Source organism: Ochotona curzoniae, unplaced genomic scaffold, assembly GCF_017591425.1.
Source record: "Ochotona curzoniae isolate NIBS_2020 unplaced genomic scaffold, NIBS_Ocur_1.0 contig_2321, whole genome shotgun sequence".
Classification (NCBI taxonomy): domain Eukaryota; kingdom Metazoa; phylum Chordata; class Mammalia; order Lagomorpha; family Ochotonidae; genus Ochotona; species Ochotona curzoniae.
Genome location: NW_024465421.1, coordinates 352,000 through 376,815, shown reverse-complemented (window position 1 = coordinate 376,815; position 24,816 = coordinate 352,000). Strand labels below are relative to the sequence as shown.

At 41.5% G+C, this 24,816-nt stretch overlaps 1 protein-coding gene across 3 annotated transcripts in view; it reads left to right on the top strand.

Moving 5' to 3' along the window:
* The window catches only part of RABGEF1 (RAB guanine nucleotide exchange factor 1), a 70,744-nt gene that overhangs the window by 25,350 nt on the left and 20,578 nt on the right, over positions 1-24,816 (top strand). Inside the window, exons 2-4 of one of the 3 annotated variants that reach the window (XM_040972750.1) lie at positions 5,526-5,711; positions 7,410-7,576; positions 20,677-20,843. In XM_040972750.1, coding sequence (XP_040828684.1) covers positions 5,533-5,711; positions 7,410-7,576; positions 20,677-20,843 — 513 coding nt within the window. In that variant the 5' untranslated portion in view covers positions 5,526-5,532. Of the gene's footprint in view, positions 1-5,525; positions 5,712-7,409; positions 7,577-20,673; positions 20,844-24,816 lie in introns of those variants that run through there. The other 2 variants (XM_040972748.1, XM_040972751.1) reach the window with 2 other exon arrangements.

Below are 24,816 nucleotides of genomic sequence, written 5' to 3'. Positions count from 1 at the left end.
GTGTTCAACTCAGGAGAGCTTGATTATCATGTGTCTTGGTGAAGGTCGCTTTTTGTCAACCCTGTTGGGAGTCTTGTGCTGCTCCTGAATGTTGTTTCCCAATTCTTTCTCTAGATTAGTGAAGTTTTTGTGTATTATTTCATTGAATACACAATTAAACTCAGTTGCTCTTTTTCACCTTCTGGAACTCCCATAATTCTTATATTGGGCCTTTTAATTTTATCTTTTAATTCCTGGATATTTTTTTAGCTTGCCCTAGCTCTGCTTCTAGCTTTTTGTTTATTTCCCCTAGTAACAGGAAATATCTTCTAATTCTGATATTCTTTCTTCTGCTTCATTCATTCTATTTTTTAGACTCTCCACTGTACTTTTAATTTGCCCCATTGTATTCTTAACTTCTGAAATGTCAGCTTTCATTTGATTTATTTCCTGTGTAACAAATTCTTTAAATTCTTTAAATTCTTGTGTTATGTGCTTCTCGCTGTTGGTCAGAAACTTTATAATATATTTTCTGAATTCTGTGTCTCCCATTTTTTCAATGTCTTTCTCAGTTAACTCTGAGGGTGTTAGAGGCTTTTGTTCCTCTAACTGGAGAGTATTTGGTAACATTCATTGTACCTCTGTCTCTTAACTTTTGACATTGCAATCCTGTTTGATGTATTTTTCTCCTTAGTGTAGTTTTCTAAGATGTATTACCTACAGATCTACAAGTCAGTTTTTATGTTCGATCAGTGTCCTGGGTTAGGAAGACACCAGCTGTCCCAGATAATTGGTTTATCAGCAGCACTGATCTCAGGTAAACACACAAGATGGAGCCCAGTGGAGCACTGTTGGAGAGTTTGGGCTGTTGGCTTTCTGATCCAGGGACCACCCATATCCTGCAGGACACGAAGCTGGCGCTATCCTCTCCATGAAATGAGCTGGGTGTGACTAGCTAGAAGCATGCCCACTCCAGCAGTTGATCCCTGTGGTGTTGGCTCGGACCCACTACCAGTCTGCCCTGCAGAGTCCGCAGCCCCAGCCCCCTTTCTGTTCATTGCTGGTCAAAGTATTTAGCAGGATTGGCCAGTTCCAGCCTGTCTTTACCTCCCAAGCTCCCACCTGGCTGCTGCAAGGGCTGATCTGTGGCCACCTCTGGATCCCTGGTTGTTGTTGGAGTCCAGATCATTGCTCATGGGTGGCTGCTGTGTTCCCTGTAACACCCTACCGCATCGTCGCCTCTTCTGTGTGTCCAGGGGTTCCCAAGTTACCTCCCTGTTGACTTCCTGACCCCTAACTTTTCTGTAATCTACTCTCTGTTCTTTACCCTAATAATTTTCCATCTTCTCAAACATGTCTGCACCCTTTGCCGCCATCTTGATTCTCTGGCTCCTGGCTTTGAATCAGCTTAGTTTCAGCAGCCATTGTGGCTGCTTGGGGAGTGAACCAGTGGACGGAATATTTTTTTCCATGTCTCTCCTCCTCTTTGTAAATCTGAATTTCTAATAAAAATAGATACATATATTTTAAAAAATGTTCCTCTGCAGAGTGTTTTCTCTTTTTATGTCATCTTTTCCAAGACTCTTTATAGTCAATGTAAGTCAAGGCTGGTTTTAAGAAAGTGTTACTATGTTTTTAATTTGAGAGGCATAGAGAGCAGAAAGAAATATAATGACATGGACAAAGATGGAGCTCACATTCATTAGTTTACTCCTCCAAATTCCCATAATAGTGCTGGACCAAGAAGTGGGAATGTAATCCAGGTCTCCTGCATGCGAAGCAGGAACTAAATACAATGTGCCTGTTCCTGCTGCCTCTGAGGGAAATCTGGAGTCACAGTTGAACCCTGATTGAAGTACTCTGATAAGTGATACACCCATCTTGGGAGCCCAAACGCCTACCCCAAGATGCTGTCTTAGGACTCCCACAGCTTCCTAATACTTTTCTTTTTCTGAATTCTCAAATCTCTATTTTCAGTTTCAGCTTTCTAGGGGCAAGGACATGCTCCATCAGTTGCATCACCAGGGATCCCTGGCTTAATTCTGTGCACAATTGACTCTTAGTGGAATGTTTGAGATGCATTAATGGTGGGAATTCACATGATGTGGGCTTAGTTTTTGCCTGTATGTTTGAGTTTCTCTAGCGCAGACACTGTAATCTGCCACTATTTCTCTGCTTGTTGGCCAGTTTATTTATATGAAGAATGGGAACCATGTGGTTTCAATTTGAATGGAAATTGTTGGGTAGCTGTTTACCGCATGATCATTTGTGATGAGTAAGTAAATTTAAATATGTAGTAGACAAGGAAACTGACTTTGGAATTTGTTAAGATGTTATTTCCAATTTTAAGTCCAATGTATATAGCTCTTTGAATACCTGAGATCATCAAGCCTAGTTTATTCATTTGAAATGGGAAAAGTAATTCCTTAGTTTTGATAAGTAGACTTAATATTTTATAGATACTTGACACAAACAAGTTTTCTGTAATCCTTTATCTGTGTGTGTCCTGTATATCTGCAGAGGGAAAGGAAATACCTGTCAAATTTTAGCAGCATGAAGAAAATAGAGCTAGATGAAGTACATCAGCGTCAGTTAGAGCCATTTGTCACAGGTGAAGACTGCCTTGTTAATTTACCTGCCATGCAGACTCAGCTTTGTAGAAAGTCTAGTATTTTCCTGGTTGTAGAATAAGAAAAGTTGCAGGTGGAAATTTTTCTAATTTAATAGCCAACCCTCATGACACATTTTTTGTTTCTCCTTATCCACATGACTTTCTAACTTTTTAACCTTACCTAATCCCTCGAATTGATATCAAATCTTAAAGGGTGGCTTATACACTATCTTTGTGGAGGCTGACCACAAATCAACTCTGTCTCTATCTGCAAGCCTGAACACGCAGCCAGCCCGGTGAGGACCACAAGCAGCTCCTCGGTGTGCTTCCAAGCAGGAGGAAGACAGAAACAGTTTGAGAAGATGGTTCTTAGAGTGAACTTTGGAGAGAATCATGTTTACCTAGACAGAAAGAAAAAATTCTAAACCTAGGCATGTGCGTGATTGATTTGTGTGGGAAATTATGGTATGGTTGAAATTCATGCTCAGGCATGTGGATTTGGGTAGAAAGAATGGAAGCAATGTAGTTCAAGAGTTTGGGAATATTCCTTGGTTTTGATCCTTTTTCTGATGCTTGTTTTACTGTTTGTTTGTTTAAGATTCATTTGTTTTTATTGGAAAGTCAGGTATACAGAGTGGCAGATAGACAGATCTTTTGTTCGCTGAGTCACTCCCCATGTAGCTTCACGGCCGAAGCTGAGCTGATCTGAAGCCAGGAGCCAGGAGCTTCTTCTGGGTTTCCCACGCAGGTGCAAGGTCCTAAGTCTTTGGGCTGTCCTTGCACAAAAAGGGAGCTGGATGGGAAACGGGGCTGCTAGGATTAGAACTGGCACCCAAATGGGATCCCAACGTGTTCAAGGTGTGAGGATTTTAGCCGCCAGGCCCTCTGTTGCTTGTTTTTAGTAGAGTTTACATACATTCAGAAATTTCTCTGAACCTCCTTTTTTTTTTCATGTAACAATGGGGAACGGCGCCTACCTTGTTTCTGTGGGAAGTAGCTGTCACATGTAGTGAGTAGTAGCTAACAAATTTGATTTGTTCTAGATTGCTGAAGACCTTGAATGCTGTGCCAAGCAGTTAATGTTATGTTCTGAAGCTTTAATTACATTCATTTTCATAATAAATGTCGAATTGTTTGAGTCGAGGCCAAGTATTCATTTTCCCGTTGTTGAAATGCATTTGTCTTCTTGACACAAACTATACATTGTAACAGGATTGTACTTGTCCCTCAGGATAAGGTGGAAGTTCTGGTAGCAACCAAGGATACTAATAATTTTTTTTAACAAAAGTGATGAAATGTTTTGTTTTTAATATAAAAAGCCACATTCTTGCCTGCTTTTTAGTGTATAGTATAGTTATATTAATATGCTGTAACAAGGCTCTGTGTTTTTTTCCATCTGGCAGAATTGAAGCTCCATTCCCAGTGGACAGTGAGTCTCCTTCATCCCTCACCCCATCCCATGATACCTGTCATTCTAGTACTTTAGCTATGTCATACAAGTGGGATTATAAAGCACTTACCTTAAAAATTTAACTTTATTCACACAACACTCTGAAAAGACAGTACCAGACCAAAACCAAGAACTGAGAACTCAGTCTGGGATGAACCATCCTTACCTGCTGCCTGCTGGGTGCCCATTATCAGGAAACTGGAACTGGAATGGAGCTGTGGTTAAAGCTCACACATTCCATTATGGCATGTGAGCATCCCAACCCATGACTTAATTTGTAAGCCAGACTTCTGCCACTGTTGTTCATCTTTTTGTGACTCAGGATACTTAGTGTCGTGTCTTTTAAAAAGAGAGTCAAAGACCTTCCATCCACTACCTCACTCCCCAAATGGCCACAGCTGCTGGAACTGAGCTGATTCAAAGCCAGGGATCAGGAGCATCTTCAGGTCTCCCATGTGGTTTCAGGATTCTGAGGCTTTGGGCCACCCCCTATTGCTTTGTCAGGCTATAAGCAGGGAGCTAGATGGGAAATGGAGCAGTTGGAATGTGAACTGGTGCCAACATGGGATGCTAGCACTTGAAGGGGAGGGATTAACCAGTTGAGTTGTCATGCCAGCACTATTTAGTGTCTTTTTATATTTGTTTGCCATTTGTGCGTATTCCTTGGAGAACTGGCTATTCCAAATCTATGCCCATTTTTAAAGTCAGATAATTTGGTTTTTGTTGTGAAGCCGGGGCTGTAGAAGTTTCTTATATATTCTGAGTATCAAGTCTTTAAAAGCATTTGGTTTGCAGATATCCCCTTTTGTTCTGTGAACTGTATTTCACTCTGTTGGTTGTTTCCTTTGCTGTGCAGAAGTCTTTTAAGTTTGATTTAGTTCCTTTGACTTTTTTCTTTTGTTTATACTTTTGGTATCATATTCAAATTCAGTGTCAGAAAACTTTTCCTTTTGTTTTCTTCTAGGAATTTTTTATTCCTGATCTTACATTTAGGTCTGACTCAGCATTGGTCTTTTCTTAAAGAATTCTATATTATTTCAAGCAGTGTATAAGATGTCTGTTAAAGAGAGTTGGGTTGGAAATTTGCAGTATTTAACCTTTACCTTCCTTCCTACCTACCTTCCTTCCTTCCTTCTTTCCTTCCTTCCTTCCTTCTTTCCTTCCTTCCTTCTTTCCTTCCTACCTTCCTTCTTTCCTTCCTTCCTTCTTTCCTTCCTACCTTCCTTCTTTCCTTCCTACCTTCCTTCTTTCCTTCCTACCTTCCTTCTTTCCTTGCTTCCTTCCTTCTTTCCTTCCTACCTTCCTTCTTTCCTTCCTTCTTTCCTTCCTTCCTTCCTTCCTTCTTCCTTTGCTCTTTACCTCTTTTCTTCTTTCCTTCCCTTGCAACTTGGCAATCATGGACTCACTTTTTATATTGTTCACAGTTGTAATGTTTCTGTTAGATACAGTGTGTCAACACCAATTTGTTTTTCTCTTGATTTGCAGGAGGAAGATGAGCCTGAAATCCGAACGCCGAGGAATTCATGTGGATCAGTCAGAGCTCTTATGCAAGAAAGGATGTGGTTACTACGGCAACCCTGCTTGGCAGGGTTTCTGCTCCAAGTGCTGGAGAGAAGAGTACCATAAAGCCAGGCAGAAGCAGATTCAGGAGGACTGGGAACTGGCAGAGAGGTAATGGGACATTAATTTGGCGGGAATTAACTGGCTATGTACTCTGTTGTTACCCAAATACATGTTTCTTCAATTTTTTTGAGCTATCAACCAGTCAACTTAATATTACAAGAAAAGATTTACTTCCCTTTTTGCAGTCAGCATTTAATGCATAGCTTTTAATGATTTCTTCATTTTGTATTTTTACTCTCTCTAGGTTGTTTATTGTTTTGAGTATGTTAGTCTCAGTTCTCTTTGGCAGTAAGCTCCTTAGAGTAGAATAGTGGGTATGTGCACACCCTGTGGTAAAGATTGAAGGAAGTGATGTATACCAGAGGATCTTCAGAAAGTTATGGAAAGTATGTATAATGAAAAAACTGTGTGGATGTCAAAGTGTTTCTACTAAAGTAAACTTTAAACTCCTCTTTCCCCATAAACTTTGAAGTACCTTTATGTGATACACTGAGCACAGACTTGGCACACAGTTCTCATCATGAATTACTTTCCTCATTCTGAGGATTATACTCAGTTATATATATTTCAAGTGCAGTTGATTCAGACAGATTTCCTGCTTTTGTTTATGTGTCCCCACTCTCATTATTTTCCTCCTAATGCTCCTCCTGTGTCAGTTAATAGCATTACTGATTATACAGCTAACTAGAAGATTTTGGAGTAATTCCATCCATTAGTTCAATCCCCAGATGACAGCAATAGCCCAAGCTGGACCGGAAGCCAGCATCACCGAACTAACTTCAGCTGGATTGCTCACATGGGTGCAGGGTTTCCAAGACTCAGGCCATTCCCCACTACTTTCTCAGGCTCATTAGTAAAGGACTAACCAGAAATAGAGCAGTTGAGTCCTGAACAACCCCAAGCTACTTGTTGGGACTATAGAATGCCAGTATCCCAACAAGTAGCTTGGGGTTATTCTTAATTTCCTCTTCACTTTATTTGGCAGCTAATTGCACTTATTGTAGCTCAGAAAAGCTTGTTGAGTTTTACCTCCTTTTATTTTTATACCTTTATAATATATTGTCTGTGTTTGTTTTACCCCTTGAGTTATTCACAAAGCTACAGCCTTATCTGTCTGATGCACAGCTCCCATAATGATACATTCTTCGGTTTGCCACATGGAGAAATCCAGAATAACTGTGGCCTTGGCAATCAAGGCCCACTGCTGATGCCTTCCTGTCTGCCCGGTGTTGGAGTCCATCACACTGTCAGTGCTGTGCTTGTGGTGTCCTTGTTCTGGAACAAACCACTTGGTTTCATATGTGCAGTGCTGATTCCTTGGAAAGTTCTCTCACTCAGTAGAATCCTAGTCACCTTTTCAGATTCTGTTCAGGTGACCCATCTCATATTCCTCCAGCAGATTCCACTCTTTGCTGTGTTTTCATATCGGCCACTTCCTGCTCTATGACATAAACAGCCCCATTCTGTAGTAATGATTTACTTATTTGTCCATTTCAGCCATGCGTGGGAAAAAGGGTTGGACTTCCCTTCATGTAACCCTAGTGAGACTGCCGAGTGAGTGTGATTAATTGAGAAGTCCATTCTGAAATCTTAAGTAATATGTAGGGCTGAGAACTCAGACCATTTGATAGCTTTAGCCTCTAGTTCTATAAGTTTTAGATCCTCTTCAATTCACTGAGTAATGACCTACTATGGAGAACACTTGGAGCAAATGTAGATGGTTCCTAATTGTCTTGTGAATTACAGACTTCAGCGAGAGGAGGAAGAGGCCTTTGCCAGCAGTCAGAGCAACCAAGGGGCCCAATCTCTTACTTTTTCCAAGTTTGAAGAAAAGAAAACCAATGAAAAGACCCGAAAGGTTACCACAGTGAAGAAATTCTTCAGTGCTTCCTCCAGGGTTGGATCAAAGAAGGGTAATTTGCTGTTATTCTTGTTTGTTTCTTTTGGTTTTTTTTTTTCTTTTGACTACTTAGGATGCATGTGGACTCGGCTTTCTATGAGTTTTTAGAGAACAACATTCCAGATTTAAGAGGAAATTGAGTTTTGGGCCCCCGGCACCATGGCTCAGTGGCTAACTCCTCATCTTGCAACTGCCGAGATCATATATGGGCTCCAGTTTGTGTCCAGCTACCCCACTTCCATCCAGCTACCTGCTTGTTGGGGATAGTCCACTGCCTTGACGATCCTGCGCATGTGTGGGAAACCTGGAAGAAGCTCCTGGCTCCTGCCTTCAGATTGGCTTAGCTTTGACCATTATGACCAATTAGGAGTAAACCGTGGATGGAAGATCTTGTCTCTCCTTCTTCTGTCAGTCTGCCTTTCCAATAAAATTAATGAATCTTTAAAAAAAAAAAGAAGAAGAAGAAATTGAGTTTGAATGTTAGACAGTATATGAAACCAATACTTTCATTAATTGATGTGAATTATGTTTTTGAAGAGTTTCTTTTTCTCCCATAGGAAGGACAAAGAGAGTTGAAATAACAGAAAAAAGTTTTGATTATACAATGCATTCCTATAAATGCCTCTCTCTTTGGGTATTTTATTCTTTATGCCTCTACATTATTTTGATCTAATTTGTTTGCTGTGTCTGTGTGTGGCTGATCAGAAATGGTTGTTGCTGGGGTGAAAAATATGAGATGGAGGTTATCTGTCTGAAAATCTGAGCGTCTACTAGAGATAAGATTGTATATTGAGGGGGTGGCTAAAGTCCTCACTTTGCATGCGCCTGAATCCAGTGTGTGTACTGGTTTGTGTCCAGTCAGCCCCACTTCCCATCCAGCTCCTTGCTTGTAGCCTAGAAAAGCAGTTGACAGTGCAAAGCCTTGGAACCCTGCACCCACATGTGAGACCTGGAGGAAGCTCCTGGCTCCTGGCTTCAGATGGGCTCAGCTCCAGCCATTGCAGCCGGTTGGGGAGTGAGTAAGTGGATGAAGATCTTCCTCTTTGCCTCTCCTCCTCTTTGTGTATCTGATTTTCCAATAAAAATAAATCTTTAAAAAGAAAGATTGTATGTTGAGGGTATGTAGGAAAAAATTCACTTAGGATTCTGAGCAGGGATGAAAGTAAGTCATAATATTTTTAGTGCATGGATTTATACATTTATAATTTTGTTTATCCTATATTTTGAAAGATGCCTTTATTTAACCAAAAGAAAAATGTTACACATTGGCTCACTCAAATAACCTCAAAAACCAAGGTGAGGCCAGGCTGAAGCTGGAACCAGGAACTCAGCTTGGGTCTCCTGCCTGTTTGTCAGGGACTCGGTGACTTGAGCCAGCACCTGCTGCCTCCCGCCATCTGCATCAGGCCTAGGCTGAAATTGGGAGTGGGACTTGGGAACAAACTCAGATGCTCTGATGTGAGACTGGGATGTTTTAACTGCTTGGCTAAGTGGTTGCCCCAGTCTACTTTTTTTTTTTTTAAGATTTATTTATTTATTGGAAAGTCAGATATACAGAGAGGAGGAGAGACAGAGAGGAAGATCTTCCGTCTCATCAGAGACGGAAGGCTCCCCAAGTGAGCACAACGGCCGATGCTATGCCGATCCGAAGCCAGGATCCAGGAACTTATTCCGGGTCTCCCACGCGGGTGCAGGGTCCCAAGGCTTTGGGCCATCCTCAACTGCCTTCCCAGGCCACAGGCAGGGAGCTAGATGGGAAGTAGAGCAGCTGGGATTAGAACTGGCGCCCGTATGGGATCCTGGTGCATTCAAGGTGAGGACTTTAGCTCCTAGGCCACAGGTGCCGGCCCCGCCCCATTCTACTTTTTAAAAAATCTGCATAACAAGCAAGAGGATTAAAGTCACACCCACTCTCCCGATTAGCCGTTAACTAGTAGTCATGGTCTCCCATGAAGCAACAAAGAAGCTCTATTACTAAGGCTCAGCTACTCTTTTTGTTGTTATTTATAGTATAACTTTTCAAAATATTAGAGACTGGGACCCAATGCTGATGCTGTCAGAAGAACTTTTCTCTTGAAACTTTTTCTAGATCCCCAATCCTCACCTGGGGTAATTGTGATAAAGTTTTTGCTTTGCCTAAAGAGTAAATATCATCACCTCTTAAAATTCTTGCTGGTCTTCTAGATATGGCAAATACTGTTTACTTCTGTTTTATTAAAAAGAAACACTGCATATAACCAAAAATACAGCATTTCTGTTTAAAAAGTGTATATACTTTCAATATTTTCAATAATCTTCACATTTAAGTGATTAATCTGATTTTTTTTTGATTGACAACCAGTTACAGCAATTTTCTCTAATGAAGAATCATAATCAGTACTTGCAGGATTAAGTAAGAATTTATGTCGCTCATAATTTAATAGGAAGTGGCATAATAATGTGGTTAAAAACATGGGCTTTGGTTTGAGTTTAGCTGTGTGACCTTGGGTAAGCTAATCTCTGTGAGACCTGTCTATGCTGAAGAACAAAAATATCTACTGTACTGAGGCTGTGATAAACATTAAATGAATTGATGATGGTGACGTAAGTAAAGAGCTTAGTACAGTTCCTGACACTCAAAAAGCAGAAAATGTTGGTTCCAGGAAGTGTTAGCCATTTCAAAGGCAGGTTGTTTTTCTGAATAATTTCTACTGGTCAGGAGCTCAAGGACATTAACAAAGCTGTTTTTTCTACTTAGCTTAAATTCTGTTTCCTGCTTTACTACTTTGCTTAGTGAATTCATTATATACAGTGAAATACTATGTATTTATAACAGCAGATGAAATAGTAAATAATTATAAAACCATCAATTCTAACAACCTGTTGTACAAATGGCTGCATGCAGTTGATGAAGGTTAACTAGTTTACTGAAAGTCATGTGAGAAATTGGTGTTATTAGACTCAGGTCTTCCAGTCCTGGTTCACCCTTTTCCCTTTATAAAATCCTTTACCTTCATTCATAGTAATATATATTGAATTGAAGCACCTGACTGCACATGCAAGCTCTGGGGCAGGGAATGGGCCTGGTAGTGGAACCTTAGCGGCTCCCCTACTAAGCTGTAGCTCCCACTGGTGAGTGTGAGATCTGGGTCTGAGGGCAGGCCAGCCCAGGCCAGGCTGCAGAACCTTATGGCATGTATATGGGCTGTGTCTGGAGCATGGGAAAAACCAGGCTGGGCTAGAACACCTACTAGTTCTCAAGAGAGCCCAAAATGAGAGCAGATCAGGTTACAACACCTGCCAGCAACTGCTTAGACTGTATATGGCCATGTCAGGCTGGCTGCAGCATCCACTGACACATGCAAGATCAAGGGCTGGGAATTGGCCTGCTAGAGGAACTTTGGGACCCTCTTTTAGGCCACTGCTTCCACATCCGTTGGCATGCTTGTGGACTGGGTCTGATGGCAGGTAAAACTGAGCCAAGCTGCAGCATCCATGTGTATGGATGAGAGCTGGAGGATTTGCAGGCTGAGATAGGCTGTAACACATGCTGGCATATGCAAAAACCAGGGCTGGATTGGACAGCCTGGTAGGAATTTTCCAGGTAATCTCATCTAGGCCACAGCCACTGCTGGAGTGTATGAAGGCCAGGCATGTGGCGGCCTGGATTGGGCTAAGTTGGGCTAGGTCATAGTACCCACCAGTCGCATGGGGTTGGGGGCAGAACTGACCAGGCTACATCCACCAGTATGTGCATTGGCTGGTTTGGGTAACAATACGAACTTGTCCCTGCATTGGCTGGCCCACACTAGAAACAAGTCTGGGGTTACCCCAGCAGAAGTTTCTTGGGGGACATTCCAACTAAAATGCTGGACTCAAACTCTGGCCTCAAGGAAAGTCACATGTGATCTTTACTTGGAGGGCATGAATCAGGAATGAGCCTCCATAGTTACTGATACCTTTGCAATAGAGAACATGCCCAGATGCACATGAAAGACATGACATCTAGCTTATCTAAGCCAACAGGGGACATTGAGTGCCTCGTCAGAGGATGGAAAGCAAAATTGGTTAAACAGCTCTCTGGCCAGGCTTTTCGGCAAATGTCTAGCTCAGTGGATACACCAAAGTAGACCTGGTGAGACAGTGGACCATAGAAAGATTTCTTAACCTTGGTGCAACAATGTTGACAATATTTCAGAGCTATCCAGACCATTCAAGCAGCACCTTAGAACATTTCATCCTACATTGTGGTTTCTAAGGTGATGTAAAAGGATTGTGTCCATCCCTGGGTGCTGATATAGATTGACAACAAGTAGCAGGTTCCCCTTCCCCTTTGCATGTGTGTCAGATGTAGAAGGAAGAAAAAAAAATCTCACCCACCATTTTCCATACCTTGACCTTCCCTACCTAATCAGAGGCTCCCATGAGCATGTATCCCTCTCAGCAATGTAAACATTAAAAAGAAAAATAAAAAATTAACAAATATTGGATAAGGCTTATGTTATTTAAGTACATAATTGCTCTGCCCATTCTCTGCTGACTTTAAAAAGTAATCTCTGTATAATATGGATCATACCCTGTATGATATTTTATAATCCAGGGCAGAGCCTGCATCTGAAAAAAAGATCATTTATATGAAAGGCAGAATGACAGAGATCTTCCATCTGCTAGTTCACTCCCCAGATTGCCACCATAGCAGGATGTGGGCCAAGCCAAAACTGAGGGCATGGAGCTCTGTCCCAGTCTCCCACATGGGTGTCAGGGGCCCAAGTATGTGGACCATGTATTGCCATTTTGCCAGTAACACTAGCAGTAAGCCAGATCAGAAGCAGAACAGCTGGGACTCAGAGTGGTATTCGGATAGGGATACAGGGATAGCAAGAAATAGCTAACTTTGCTGCACCAGTGATGCAGGCCCCAGAGCCTATATTTTAAAAATGAACGATTATGATTTTATTTTTAAAACATGTACAGAATAGTGTGTGTGTGTGTGTGTGTGTGTGTGTGTGTGTGTGTGTGTGTGTGTATTGGGGATGGTAGCTTCTGATCACAGTGACCTTAAAAGATTTTAAAAAGAGGACCGGCGCAGTAGGCTAGTGGCTAAAGTCCTCGCCTTGCATGCGCAGGCATCCTATATGGGTGCTGGTTCTAATCCCAACGACTCCACTTCCCATCCTGCTCCCTGCTTGTGGCCTAGGAAAGCAGTCTGGGAAAGCCTTGGGACCCTGCACCCGCCTGGGAGACCTGGATGAAACTCTTGGCTTCTGGCTTTGGATCAGCTCAGTTCGGGCCGTTGTGGTCATTTGGGGAATAAATCAGCAGATGAAAGATCTTCCTTTCTGTCTTTCCTCCTCTCATTACATCTGACTTTCCAATAAAAGTAAACAAAATCTTTAAAAAAATTTTTTTGAAAAGGTATGCTAGCAAAAAGATGCTGTTCAATCTGTTTCCCTGATTATTTTTATAAAACTGCCAGCTATATTCTGCTTTTCATAGTAATGATTTAGCCATTTTGTGGGGATAAGTTTATCCTATACTAAATACATTTTTAACTTACTAAGTCAATTCTAGAAATCAAAATTCTTTGTATTTAGTATTTAATTTCCTTAATACATGGTCAGTACCCTTGCCGTTGATACTTCACTTTTCTCCTGCTGTTAGCACAGGATGTACAGTATGCTCTTCTTTGCAGTTCTTATTAGTTAGATGTCAGGAAGGAAAACGAGAGAGTTTACTTTCAGTTTTTTAATCTGAAAAAAGAGAAACTGTAGAGTAAATCCAAGTGGGTTGGCCAAGATGAGACACTTGCCTGTATGTTCCAAAATGCCCCTCACTTTATTCTTTAGAGATCATATAATATGCTTGAGTAAGACCTTGTTTACCCTTTTATGAGTTGAAGACAAATTCCTAGAAGAAATATATAACCTTTTTAAGGAATTATTTTTAACATTGTTTGCATAATTGAGAGGGATGCATACCCATGTGGGTCTCCAGTTAGTATGCGTAGGATCAGGGTGAGGAGGAAGATTGGTGGGACAAGTATTTCAATCTTTTTCCTCCTGTATTCTCTGGGAGGGAAAGAGAAGTGGGAGTCACTCCTTGATGTTAAACTACATCAGCACCCAGGGATGGAGGAACAGTCATTTGATAACATCTTAGAGCCCCCAGTGTGGGGAAGAACATCCTGAGGATGTTACTTGAGTGGTTTTGATAGTTCTAAGAAATTGTTTCATTACCCCAGAGTTGAGAAAATCTTCCCAAGGTCTGTTGGCTGACCAGCTCCAATTTAGTGCATGCACAGGCCCAGGAACGTGTTGCACAGGTTAGCCAGTCTGTTCTGCTTTTCATCTTTTGATGAGGTGCTTGATGTCCTCTGCTGCCTACATGGCCGGACTGTTGGGCCTTTCGTGTGTATCTGGAAATGTTTTTATTGTACATTCAGCAGCTGCAGAGGCTCAGTCCTGATACATGAACTCTATGGTCAGACCACATACATTGTGATTTCCCCTGAGGCCAGGATTAGAGTCCAGCAATCTAGTTGGTACATCCCTGAAAAAACCTCTTCTGGAGTGACCTCAGACTTGACTTTTAGGTGTGCGCTAGCCAGTGCAGGGACAAGTTTATTTTGAAACCTACACCAGCCAATGCACAAACTGGTGGATGAGGCTGCCTGGTCAGTTCTACCCATGCCTCATCTCACTAGCGATGGATATTACAATCCAGCCCAACCAGCCCATCACAGACCCAGGCTCACACATACCAGTTGCCATGACCTGGTCAGAGCAACCCCCAACAACCTCCACCAGGCCTGCCTCCAGCCCTATTTTCTGTGTGCTGGCATGTGCTATGTCCTAGGCCAGTGCATCCCACGTCCCATTTGGCTCTCATGCACACCTATGGGTGCTGCAACTTGGCTCAGTCTGGCTTACCACCAGATGCAGCCCATATATTGCCAATGGATACTACTGTCTTGACCAGCCCAGTCTGCCACCAATCCTGGCTCTTGTGCTCACCAGCAGGAACTGCAGCCTAGCATAGTTGTGCCCACAGTTTCCCTACCAAGCCCACTTCCAGCTCCAGATCTTGTACTTGCCAAGGGGTACTGTGGTACAGCTCAACACAACTTACACATAGCCCAGCACTTGCTAGCAGGTGCTTCAGCTGGCCTGCACCCATTCTGGTTATGTATGCACCAACTTTCATGCTACTAATGGAAGCAGCAGCCCAGCAAACTTCCCTACCAGGCCTGCTCCCAGCCCTGGATCTTGAGGGTGCTACAGACCAGTCTGAGATGGTCTGCCCCTAGTCTTGGCATTCAGCAGCAGATGCCACAGCCTGCCTTGGCCCATTCCACTCCCCAGACCTAGTGCCCTCCAGTGGGTGCAGCAGCTTAGCTCAGTCTCCCCTTCACTCCCCACACTGCCCCCCGCCCAAGCCTTCAGTGTGAACTGGTGAATGTTGAGGTCCATCCCAAGCCTGGCCTGTGCCCTGCCCTGACTCTTGGTCCTGCCAGTGTGTGCTGTGAACTGACCCAGCTTGGCCTGCCCCTAGACCCAAGTCACACATGTACTGATGGGTGCTGCAATCCAGCCTGGCATGGCCTGCTCCAGTTTCCAGTTTAATAGAGTCTACAGATGCATACCTTCTGCACATATGCTGCAGTGTGACCCTGAATTGAATCCTGAATCAAACACACAGAGCTTTTGGGGAACAATTGACAACATTATAATAGAGATTTTGTATTGTAGCAATGTAAATTTTCTGATTTTAATAACTACAGGGTAGCTATATAAAAGAATATCCTTGCTAGGAAATATTGATACTTACATTCTCTGCATGCTATATACAATCTACTTTGAAAAGGTTTATAATGTGAAAGTTTTGTGAATTTGGATTAAGGATATCCTCTGGAATTCACTATTATCCTAAGACTTAAAGTTGAGTAAATGGAAGCATGGCATTAATTGCATCATTTGAACAATCACTAACAAATTGCTGCTTTAATCATAAGGGCTTCTGATGCTGAGATGAAATGGATGTAGCTAATGGTCTCCTATTATTTGGATGTATTTGAATTTGCCTGTTCAAATCATTTCTCCAGTAAATCTGCCCGCTTGCGTTTTCTTTTCACTCTGAACATCGTTTATCTTTGCTTATTAAGTTAATCTTTGTAAAATCACTTTTAAAATATCCAATCGTTTATATTTGGGACATGATCAGTTCGTATCCTTCATTGCCTAGGACTATGAAAAGTTTTTCCTGACACTGAAGGGGTGCCCAACAACTCAAGTTCTGGCATTTAGCTGCCTTGAGTTGGTTCCATAGGTTAAGGGGTCAGTTGCACAGGACTACCCTCTATTCAAGAAGCATCAGTAGGGGGACAGTGCCATGGCTCAGCAGGCTAATCCACCTGCAAGTACTGGCATCTCATATAGGTACAGGTTTGTGTCTTTACTACTCCCCATCCAGCTCCCTACTTTTGGCCTGGTAAAGTAGTAGAGGATGGAAGATCTTTCTCTCTTTCTTTCTCTCTGTAAATTTGCCTTTCAAATAAAAATATTTCTTCAGAAAAAAAGAAAAGAAAAAGAACCATCAGTAACCTGAGGGTAGGACACACATACTGCCTGTTAGCCAGAAGTTTCCATAACATCATAAGTTTGATCATTTGCTACAGAGACTCACAGAACTTGGGAAAGTACTTACATTTGCCAGTTTATTATAAAGGGTGCAACTCAGTAACAACCAAATGAGAAACTGTATTGGGTAAAGGTAGAGAGAAGACCTGCAGAGCTTCCATGTCTTTTGGGCAACACCTTCTCAGCCCTGTCCATGTGTGTCCCAACCTGGAAGTTCCAGGAACCTTGTGGCTTAGGAAGGGTTATGTATGTTCAGTTATATAGGCATGGTTAATTAATTCATCAGCCATCAATGCTGAAGAAAAATCTCTCCTTTCTTTCCCCTGTGAAATGAGGCTAATCATGTGACTGGTTCCTCTGGTGACAATCCCTTGTGAGACCCCTCCTTAGCATAAAGTTAGATATACTCCAAAGGGACTCAGTCTGAAAAACCAAAGGTGCTCCTATCAGTCAGAGAATTCCAAGGAACTCTTAAGGGTAACGGACCACAATAAATATTCTATAGATTACATTTAGTCTGTATTATATGGCCACGTGCTACATGAGGATGTTTCTGTCAACATTAGCATACCCAGTGATGACACAATAAGATTCTATCACCTAGCAATGGTGTGGCCTTTTTAGTTGTAAGGAGACTGTGGTGTTTGATGAAACTGTCACGTTCCTCAGGAAGGATCCTTGGTGTTACATGCTGCACGACCATGTAACAGTGTCCTTCAGTCAGAAGAACAGAAAGAAGCACAGTTTAGCTGATTTGAGAAATGTGTGAGATATGAAATGTAATTTTATTATACTATGGTTTAGTCTTTAGTGTGTGATCATGTTCTTTTTAAAAGGTTTTGCTTTCACAAACTTATTTTATGTATTAAAGACTTAACTTGGATTAATTTGTAATCTACCTTTTAGACTGCCGTAAATAGAAGATGCTCAGTTGATACTCATTGGATGGTTTCAGTAGAAATCTCAGGATTAACGCTAAGAGGACTTTATGCTGTGGTCGTGGAAAACTTGGGTTTGGGAATCAGATCTCTATTCAAGCCCCAGCTCTTCCTCTTACTGTGGTGTGACTTTGGCATAGAGGTGACTTAACCTTTCTAACTTCAGTTTATGCATGTGTAAAAGGATTTTTCTAATCACCTACTAGTCACACTGTTAAAGATTAACAAGAGTATGTAATGAATTTAGCACACTGTTTGACATAGAAAACTCATTGTATGGCAGCTGTACATATTATCATTATAATTAAAGTGTGTATGCTGATGGATAGATTTTTGTAAGCTTAGTGTTTGGTTTGGGAAATGGAACGTGTGATAATCCTGATTGGCTGTACTTGAAATACAGGCTTTTGTTTCTGTATTAAATACATGAGGTGATTTTTTAACTTGAAGAGCAAGCAGGTGCCATTTGGGCCCTAGGCAAAACTGTAAATGCAGTGTAAATGAAGTTGTTTTCTGTCCCTTTTGTTGTTACTGTTCAAAACAACCTCACCTCCTTCTAAAGACCATACGCTTGAACTGAGCTGTGTCTTTTGACTTTCCGTTCTTCAAGATTCTGTATTCTTTGCAGGAGTTGGGTTTTAGGAAGGTTAGAAGAAAAACAAATGTTAATTTTTAGTAGTTTATGCCAATCTAGAAGTAACTAGAAGAATCTCCATTTCTATTTTAAAAGAATGTTAAAAAAATAATTTAAAAATGTCTTTCTTTGGAGACATTTGGTAGGGACAGGTACACGAACAAATAATAAAGGAAGCGGTTAGGGTTTTCCTGCTCTGGGGACTCCAGCCACGTGTAGGCTTTGGAAATTGTTCTCCCTATTGCTTTAACTCAGTCTTAGGTAGTCTTCTCACTTACCTGGATAGTGCGGCCAAGAACTCCAGGGAAGCACTGTGCAGACACCTGAAGAAGCCTTTCCTGCATGGCCTGTCTCATATTTAGTCTCGCCAGTTCTGGCCAGTGTGCTGGGCTCCCTGACACCAGATGCTGACTTGTCAATTCAGCAGGTCTGCCAGGCTGTGCTTCGTTACTTTTCCCTGTGTCCTGGCGGTGGGATGCAGTCAGCAGTGAACTACCAGGACTCACTGTGCTCTGATGGAAAGATGTTTTAACTTCCCGCAGGGATTAATCTGCTTGCCTGTTATCTGTAATGCCTGAAAACCATTATTTCAGGTGTTTTACATGGCTGTCTGCTTGTTTAGGTAGTAAAGTAAACCTGGTCCCAAATATTCCATTATGACTAGAAGCAGAATCCTCAGATTATGTGGAGAATTAAACTCCCAGGTAGTTAAGACTTTTGTTTAAGCATACAAATGTTAACACAGTTTTTGGGCCATAGGACAAATGTATTTTTAGTTTAAATTATTTTTTTAAGTTTTATTTTGATTGGAAAGGCTGATTGACAAAGAGAAGGAGACAGAGCCTCCATCCGCTGGTTCATTCCCCAAATGGCCATAGTGGTTGGAGCTGAACCTATCCAGAACTGGGAGCCTCTTCTAGGGCTTCCATACAGGTGAAGGGTCCCAAAGTCTTAAGCTATCGTCCACTGCTTTCCCAGGCCAGAAGCAGAGAAGCAGAGAGCTAGATTGGATATGGAGCAGCTGGGACACAAACCGGCACTCATATGCAATGTGGCATTTGCAGGTAGAGGGGGTTAGCCTGTGGAAACACCTGCCAGACCGAATGATTATTTACAAAAATTGCCCTTGGTCATGTTGCCATTTTACATTCCTCTTGAGTCTGCAGAGTATGAAACTACTTAATTCCCTCTATCTTCACTCACTAACATCAAACTTTAGATGTTTAAAATAGCATCTCATACTTGTTTTCATACTTGTTTCCTGTTGGTGGCCATGAGTGAAATTGGACATCTTTCCTGTGTAAAAGTCTGTGTTTCCCTTTCTGTGTACTGTTAGTATTCTTTAAGCGTCTCCCTATTGAACTTTTGAATTGTTTATTTTCTCTGTTTGTAGGAATTCTTGGAGTGGCCCTTTGTGATGTCACTGGCAGACATGTTTTTGGTTTCTTACTGGCTGACTCAGAATTATCTCTTTAAAATCTGTTACTCATTTGAAAGGCAGTCTGTCAGAGGGTGACGCAGGAAATCTTCCATCTGCTAGTTCACTCCCCAAATGGTCACAGCCACTGGGGCTGGGCTTGCCCAAAGCCAGGAGCAAGGAACTGCATCTGCGTCCCTGCAGATGGGTGGCAGGAGCCCAGGCATTGGGCCTTGACTTGTCATCTTCCCAGGTGTCTATGAAACAGGGCAGATAGAATTCAAACAGATACCCCGATATAGGATGCTAGCATTACAGGTGATTATGGGCAAAGATACAGTGCTGACCCCCCACTTTTTATTTATCTGAAAGAGGAGCAAAAAGAGTCAATATGCTGGTTTACTGCCCAGATGCCTCTGAATAGCTGGGACCAGACCAGGCCAAGGTCAGGATTCAAGACCCCAGTTGCCCCCAGAGGTTCATACTTGGTCGAAGTACTTGCTCTTTGGCACTGCACTTGTATCTCCATTCTCCAAAGGTTCTATATATTTATATACATAAAGATTTATTTATTTATTTATTTATTTAAAAGTCAGAATTAGGGAGACACAGAGAGAGAGAGCCAGCAAGTTTCCATCCACTGAATTCACTCCCTAGATAACCTCCATAACCAGAATTTTGCTGCTCAGGAACCAGGAGCTTCCTCCAGGTCTCCCCAGTGGGTGCATAAGCCCAAGGACGTGAGCCATCCTCTGCTGCTCTCTCAGGCCACAAGTAGAAAGGTGGGTTGGAAATGGAGCAGTCAGGACACGAAGCAGCACCCATACAGGTTGCCAGTAATGCGGGGGACTACCAGAATGGCATTGGGCCCAGCTTCTGTTTTCTTTTCAGCTATATTTAAAGAAGGGAAAGAGTTGTGTTCCCAAATGATCAAATGATGGGTTTTTTTTGCTTCCCTTAACCTCTTGCTATGTCATGACCCTTATATTACTTCGGATGCATTTTTTCACTTTGAGCAGTGCAACTTGTAAACTGAATGTTGGATAAATAATTTTGTGCCTCCACATAAACAAATATTTTTTTTGCAAGTAAAATGGAACTTGTAAAGGTTATCTAATATTTTGCCTGTCATCTAACGTTTTTTTACTTCTGTATTTGTTGACTAGTTATATAAACTTAAGCAATCTTTTGGAAGGCTGTACAATGTAGTGATGCCATTTCTGCATTAATAACTAAATGTATAGATCTAAGCATGATAGATTATGTCTAAAAAGGTATTCATTTAGCAATTTATATTTGAATTTAGATTCTATAGTATTGCCTGCTTACAAAAAGACGATTTAGCTTTCTTTAAGGAAAGTTTTCCAGACATTTAAACATAAAATGACTTAAATTCAAGTTTAACTTTAATGGAATTTCAGTAACCCTCAATTAAGTTAGACACTTAAAGTAATTCCATACGCGGATCTTCTTTGTAATGAAACTTACTATGTTTAATTTTCCCAGCAGAAATTCAGGAAGCAAAAGCTCCCAGTCCTTCTCTAAACCGGCAAACCAGCATTGAAACGGATAGAGTGTCTAAGGAGTTCATAGAATTTCTCAAGACCTTCCACAAGACAGGCCAAGAAATCTATAAACAGACCAAGCTGTTTTTGGAAGCAATGCATTACAAAAGGGTAGGTTGAGAATAAACACTTAGAAATACAGTTTTGATTATAGGAAAGGTCTTAGATGTGATTCAGTGCTATCTTGTTACTGTATCCTGGAGAAAATCAATACCCAAACATGTTAAGTTACTTACCTAAGGAAAGCATCTGAACTAACTTAAAACCTGACTCTTAAGCTAGTACTTTTCCATTGTGATTCAGTGGCGTTTAGATCCTCTCTGTATGGAAATTTTGACGTTGGAGCTACTTGATTCATATGCTGTAGTAGCAGGCCTTTTTCGCTTGTGCCTTGTAAGTAGTGTATACTGCCATGGTAGACCTTTGTCTCTGAGTAGCAGTTCGTTAGTCCAGTAGCAATAGTTTCAGGTTCGTGTGGTGTGTATGTGTGGATATTGATTTTGATTTTCCCTCTCTGTTCAGTTAGAGAAGGGAAAGGTAGAATTTAGACCTGGAAAGGTACTGTCGCAGCTGTCTGGTCTCAGTCCTTTCACTTTATAGATGAGAACGTGGAAAGCCAGAGTGTAAGTGACTGGTCTGAGGTTACACAACAAGAACGCCAGCATCACAACAAGAACCTGTGGCTTCCACACCTGTATCTGCAACCTGGAGTTGCAGTCTTGCTGTAGTGGGGTTTTTCCAAGTAGGGGTTCATTCTATTATCACATTCTATGGCCACTGAACTCAGCATTAGTTCTGATAATCCCTTTGTGAATCAAAGAAGCCACATGGTGTTGAACTGATTAGGCAAATAAGGATTGGACTTCTGCTAAAATATTTTTATATTTCAAATCCAGTTATTTGCATGCAGATGATGACATTTAGATGTGAAGTGAACAAACTATCATTGAGTGTTTAGTTAGAAGCAGTAACTTTCTTGTCGTATTATAAGGGTCTGTTTACCATGAATTCTTATGTATTTGACACTGCTCCACTGATTCTGCCAGATATTCATCATTCTTACTTCCATGCCATGGCTGAGTGGGGGGTATCCTTCCCCAAACTTCTTCAGTCTAAAACAGTGACTCACTCTTGTCCACATTATTCCCCGCATAATTCTTCTTTGTTTCAATCCTAGGTTTAGCTTTTTTTTTTTTTTAAGATTTTATTTATTTTGATTGGGAAGTCAGATATACAGAGAAGAGGAGACAGAGAGGAAGATATTGCCATCTGTTGATTCACTCTCCAAGTGGCCACAACAGCTGGAGCGATGCCAGTCCAGAGCCAGGAGCCCAGAGCTTCATGCGAGTCTCCCTTGTGGGTACAGGATCCCAAGACTTTGTTCTATCCATTTTGATCTATGTTCGCCTCTAAGTGGGTACAGGATTCCCAGGCCACAAACAAGGAGCTGGATGACAAGCAGGGCCACCCGGATTAGAATCAGTGTCCATATAGGATCCTGGCATGTGCAAGCCAGGCTACCACACTGGACCCAGATTTAGCTTACCTTAAAGAAAGTTGCATTTTCTTGGGGAGGGTTAAACTATTTATTTATTTATAAATCGAATAAATTCAGAGCTCTTCAGTCTCCTGGTTCATTCTCTAAATGACTGCAATAGCCAGGGCTAGACCAGGCCCAAAGCAGAAGTCTAAATATCTGTCCACGTCTCCAGTGTGGGTGCAAGGACCCCAGGACTTGGGGCATGTTCTGCTGCTTTCCCAGGAACATTAGCAGGGAGCTGGATCAGGAGTTGAGCAGCTGAGACTTGTACTGGAAGCCGTATAGGATGCTAGCATTTCGTGTGGCAGCTTAGCCTGATGTGCTATAATACTGGCCTTAACCTGCCTTAATTTTAAAACGAGCAATACTCTCCTTTGTCAAAATGCAGACATTCTGATCACTCAGCAATTACAGTAAAGCTTTGTCCCTATTTTCCTAGATTTCTGTTTGGTTTTTAAAAATGATTCCTTAATTAACAATCATTCTGATGAATTCTTTTCCCTTGCTAAAAAAGCAGTCATACACCACAGAAGACCTTTTGCTAGTTTCTTCTCTGCGCTTCTCTAACAGTCTTTTAACAGCTTTCTTGTTGTGTCTCAGACCTGTTGGTTACTGTGAACAACTACAAAACAAAACAGCAAAGGCCCGAACTTAGAGGGGAACATAGATCAAAATGGAGAGAACACATTCTTCCTGCACAAGATAAGAAACTTACAAAAGAGGTCAGGTTAGAAGACCAGATAAAACAGACTATGGAAAATACACGTAGGCTTCAGCAGGTACTGAAACTTGTAGCAGTGGCCTAAAAATTAGTAGAGAAATTTCTATGATATTTAGGGCTTCCATGGTTACTTGAGAAGTTGCAGACAATCTGAAGAAGGCTGTAACTGTTTCTTTCATTTTAATTATTTGAGAGGCAGAGTTAGAGATCTTTGCATCTGCTGGTTCACTCCCCAGATAGCCACAACAGCCAGGCTGAAGCCAGGAGCCAGAAGCTTCATTTGGTTCCCATGTGGGCGCAGTTGCCTAAGCACTTGGACCATGTTCCACTCCTTTCCATGGTGCATAAGCTCAGAGCTGAATTGAAAGTAGAGCAGCACTGACTTAAACTGGCATTTATATTGGGTGCTGTCCTTACAGGCAGTGGCTTTACCTATGCATGCCACAGTGTGAACCCCAGTACTTTGTGTCTTAAAAGAAATTAAATACACTCCTGCTGAAAGACGTATGTGAGACTCTAAGTCGGTCCTGAAGCACAGCTGACTCTTGCTGAACCCAGTCAGTGCAGAGTTGAGCATTTATGCGCCTGCTGCCTAGAGGGAACGAGCCAGGTGCAGTGGTTCCAGTTATCAGAATGGGTGCAGGCTGTGTGAGTGCCCCTCTGAGACATACCATTGCGTGTGTGGGAAGAAAAATCAGATGTCTTGTACAGAATTTTTTTTTTTTAGTTTAAAATTTTATTTTTGGTGATATTTACATAGTTGAGGGTATGGGAAGGATCAGGGGTAAGTGGGCGAGACCATTGTTTACACATTTTGTTTTTCTTCTTCCAGTATCTGGGGGAGGGGGAATACAAGGGGAGAAACCACACCCAGCCTGCCCACCACCTCAGTACCCAGGGATGGGGAATGGCTACCCCAATGGAGAATTTCTTTAATCACTTGCTATAGCTTATGTAAGATTGATTTGTTTTTTTCTCATTTGTATAATTTGACCTTTCCCTGAATCTTGTTGGGAAGCTTAAGTGATTAATGACTAGTCTTATTTTGGGCCTACTCACCAGTTTAGCACCATGTGTTTACTGGGTCCGTGTATTTAGGACCAGTAGGGCACTGAGGCCTCAGTTAAAATTCAGTGGGTGACATCAAAGTGTTTTAAACAAATGAACTGTTGGGCAGAATTTTTACTGTTTGTATGCCAGGATGCTGTGCAATTCATTGTAGCCCATTAAGTTTATAAAACGCTCACCCTGCTACCTGTTTTGTCCAGTGAAAGACAAAAACATTTATCTTGCTGAAAAAAAGTAAGTCTTATGATCTATGTAAGAAACATGTGATTTCATTTATAGTTAGTCACAATCAAACTACTGATAGCGGTCAGTGTCTGGTCTTTCTTGGAGATGTGAGATGAACATTTGTAATTAAACTGTTCTCACCAGCTTTGCCAGTAACTGAATTTGATAAAGTGAATTACTTTCACCATCTTATTCAACAAAGTGTAGAAATGTTCAGCTGTCCAGGTACATTCCTGGATTTCTTAAAGTATGTGCATTGCATGCATGGTCTACTTAATATTTAACTTTAAATTTTATTTAAGAGGAACAAAATCTTAAAATGCTTTTTCCTTTAAAATTATCAGAAACAGCCGAAATTAGCAATACAAAAATATGAACATCAAAGCTAAAACTTAAATGGATTAGGCACTTAATAATAGTACAGAGGAAAGTAAATGAGTCTGGAAATGCCTCATGCAAGATCAAGTTTTTTCAAAAGTACATAGGAGAAAAGTTTCATGTAGACAGTTTAAAAAGTGCAAAATACACCG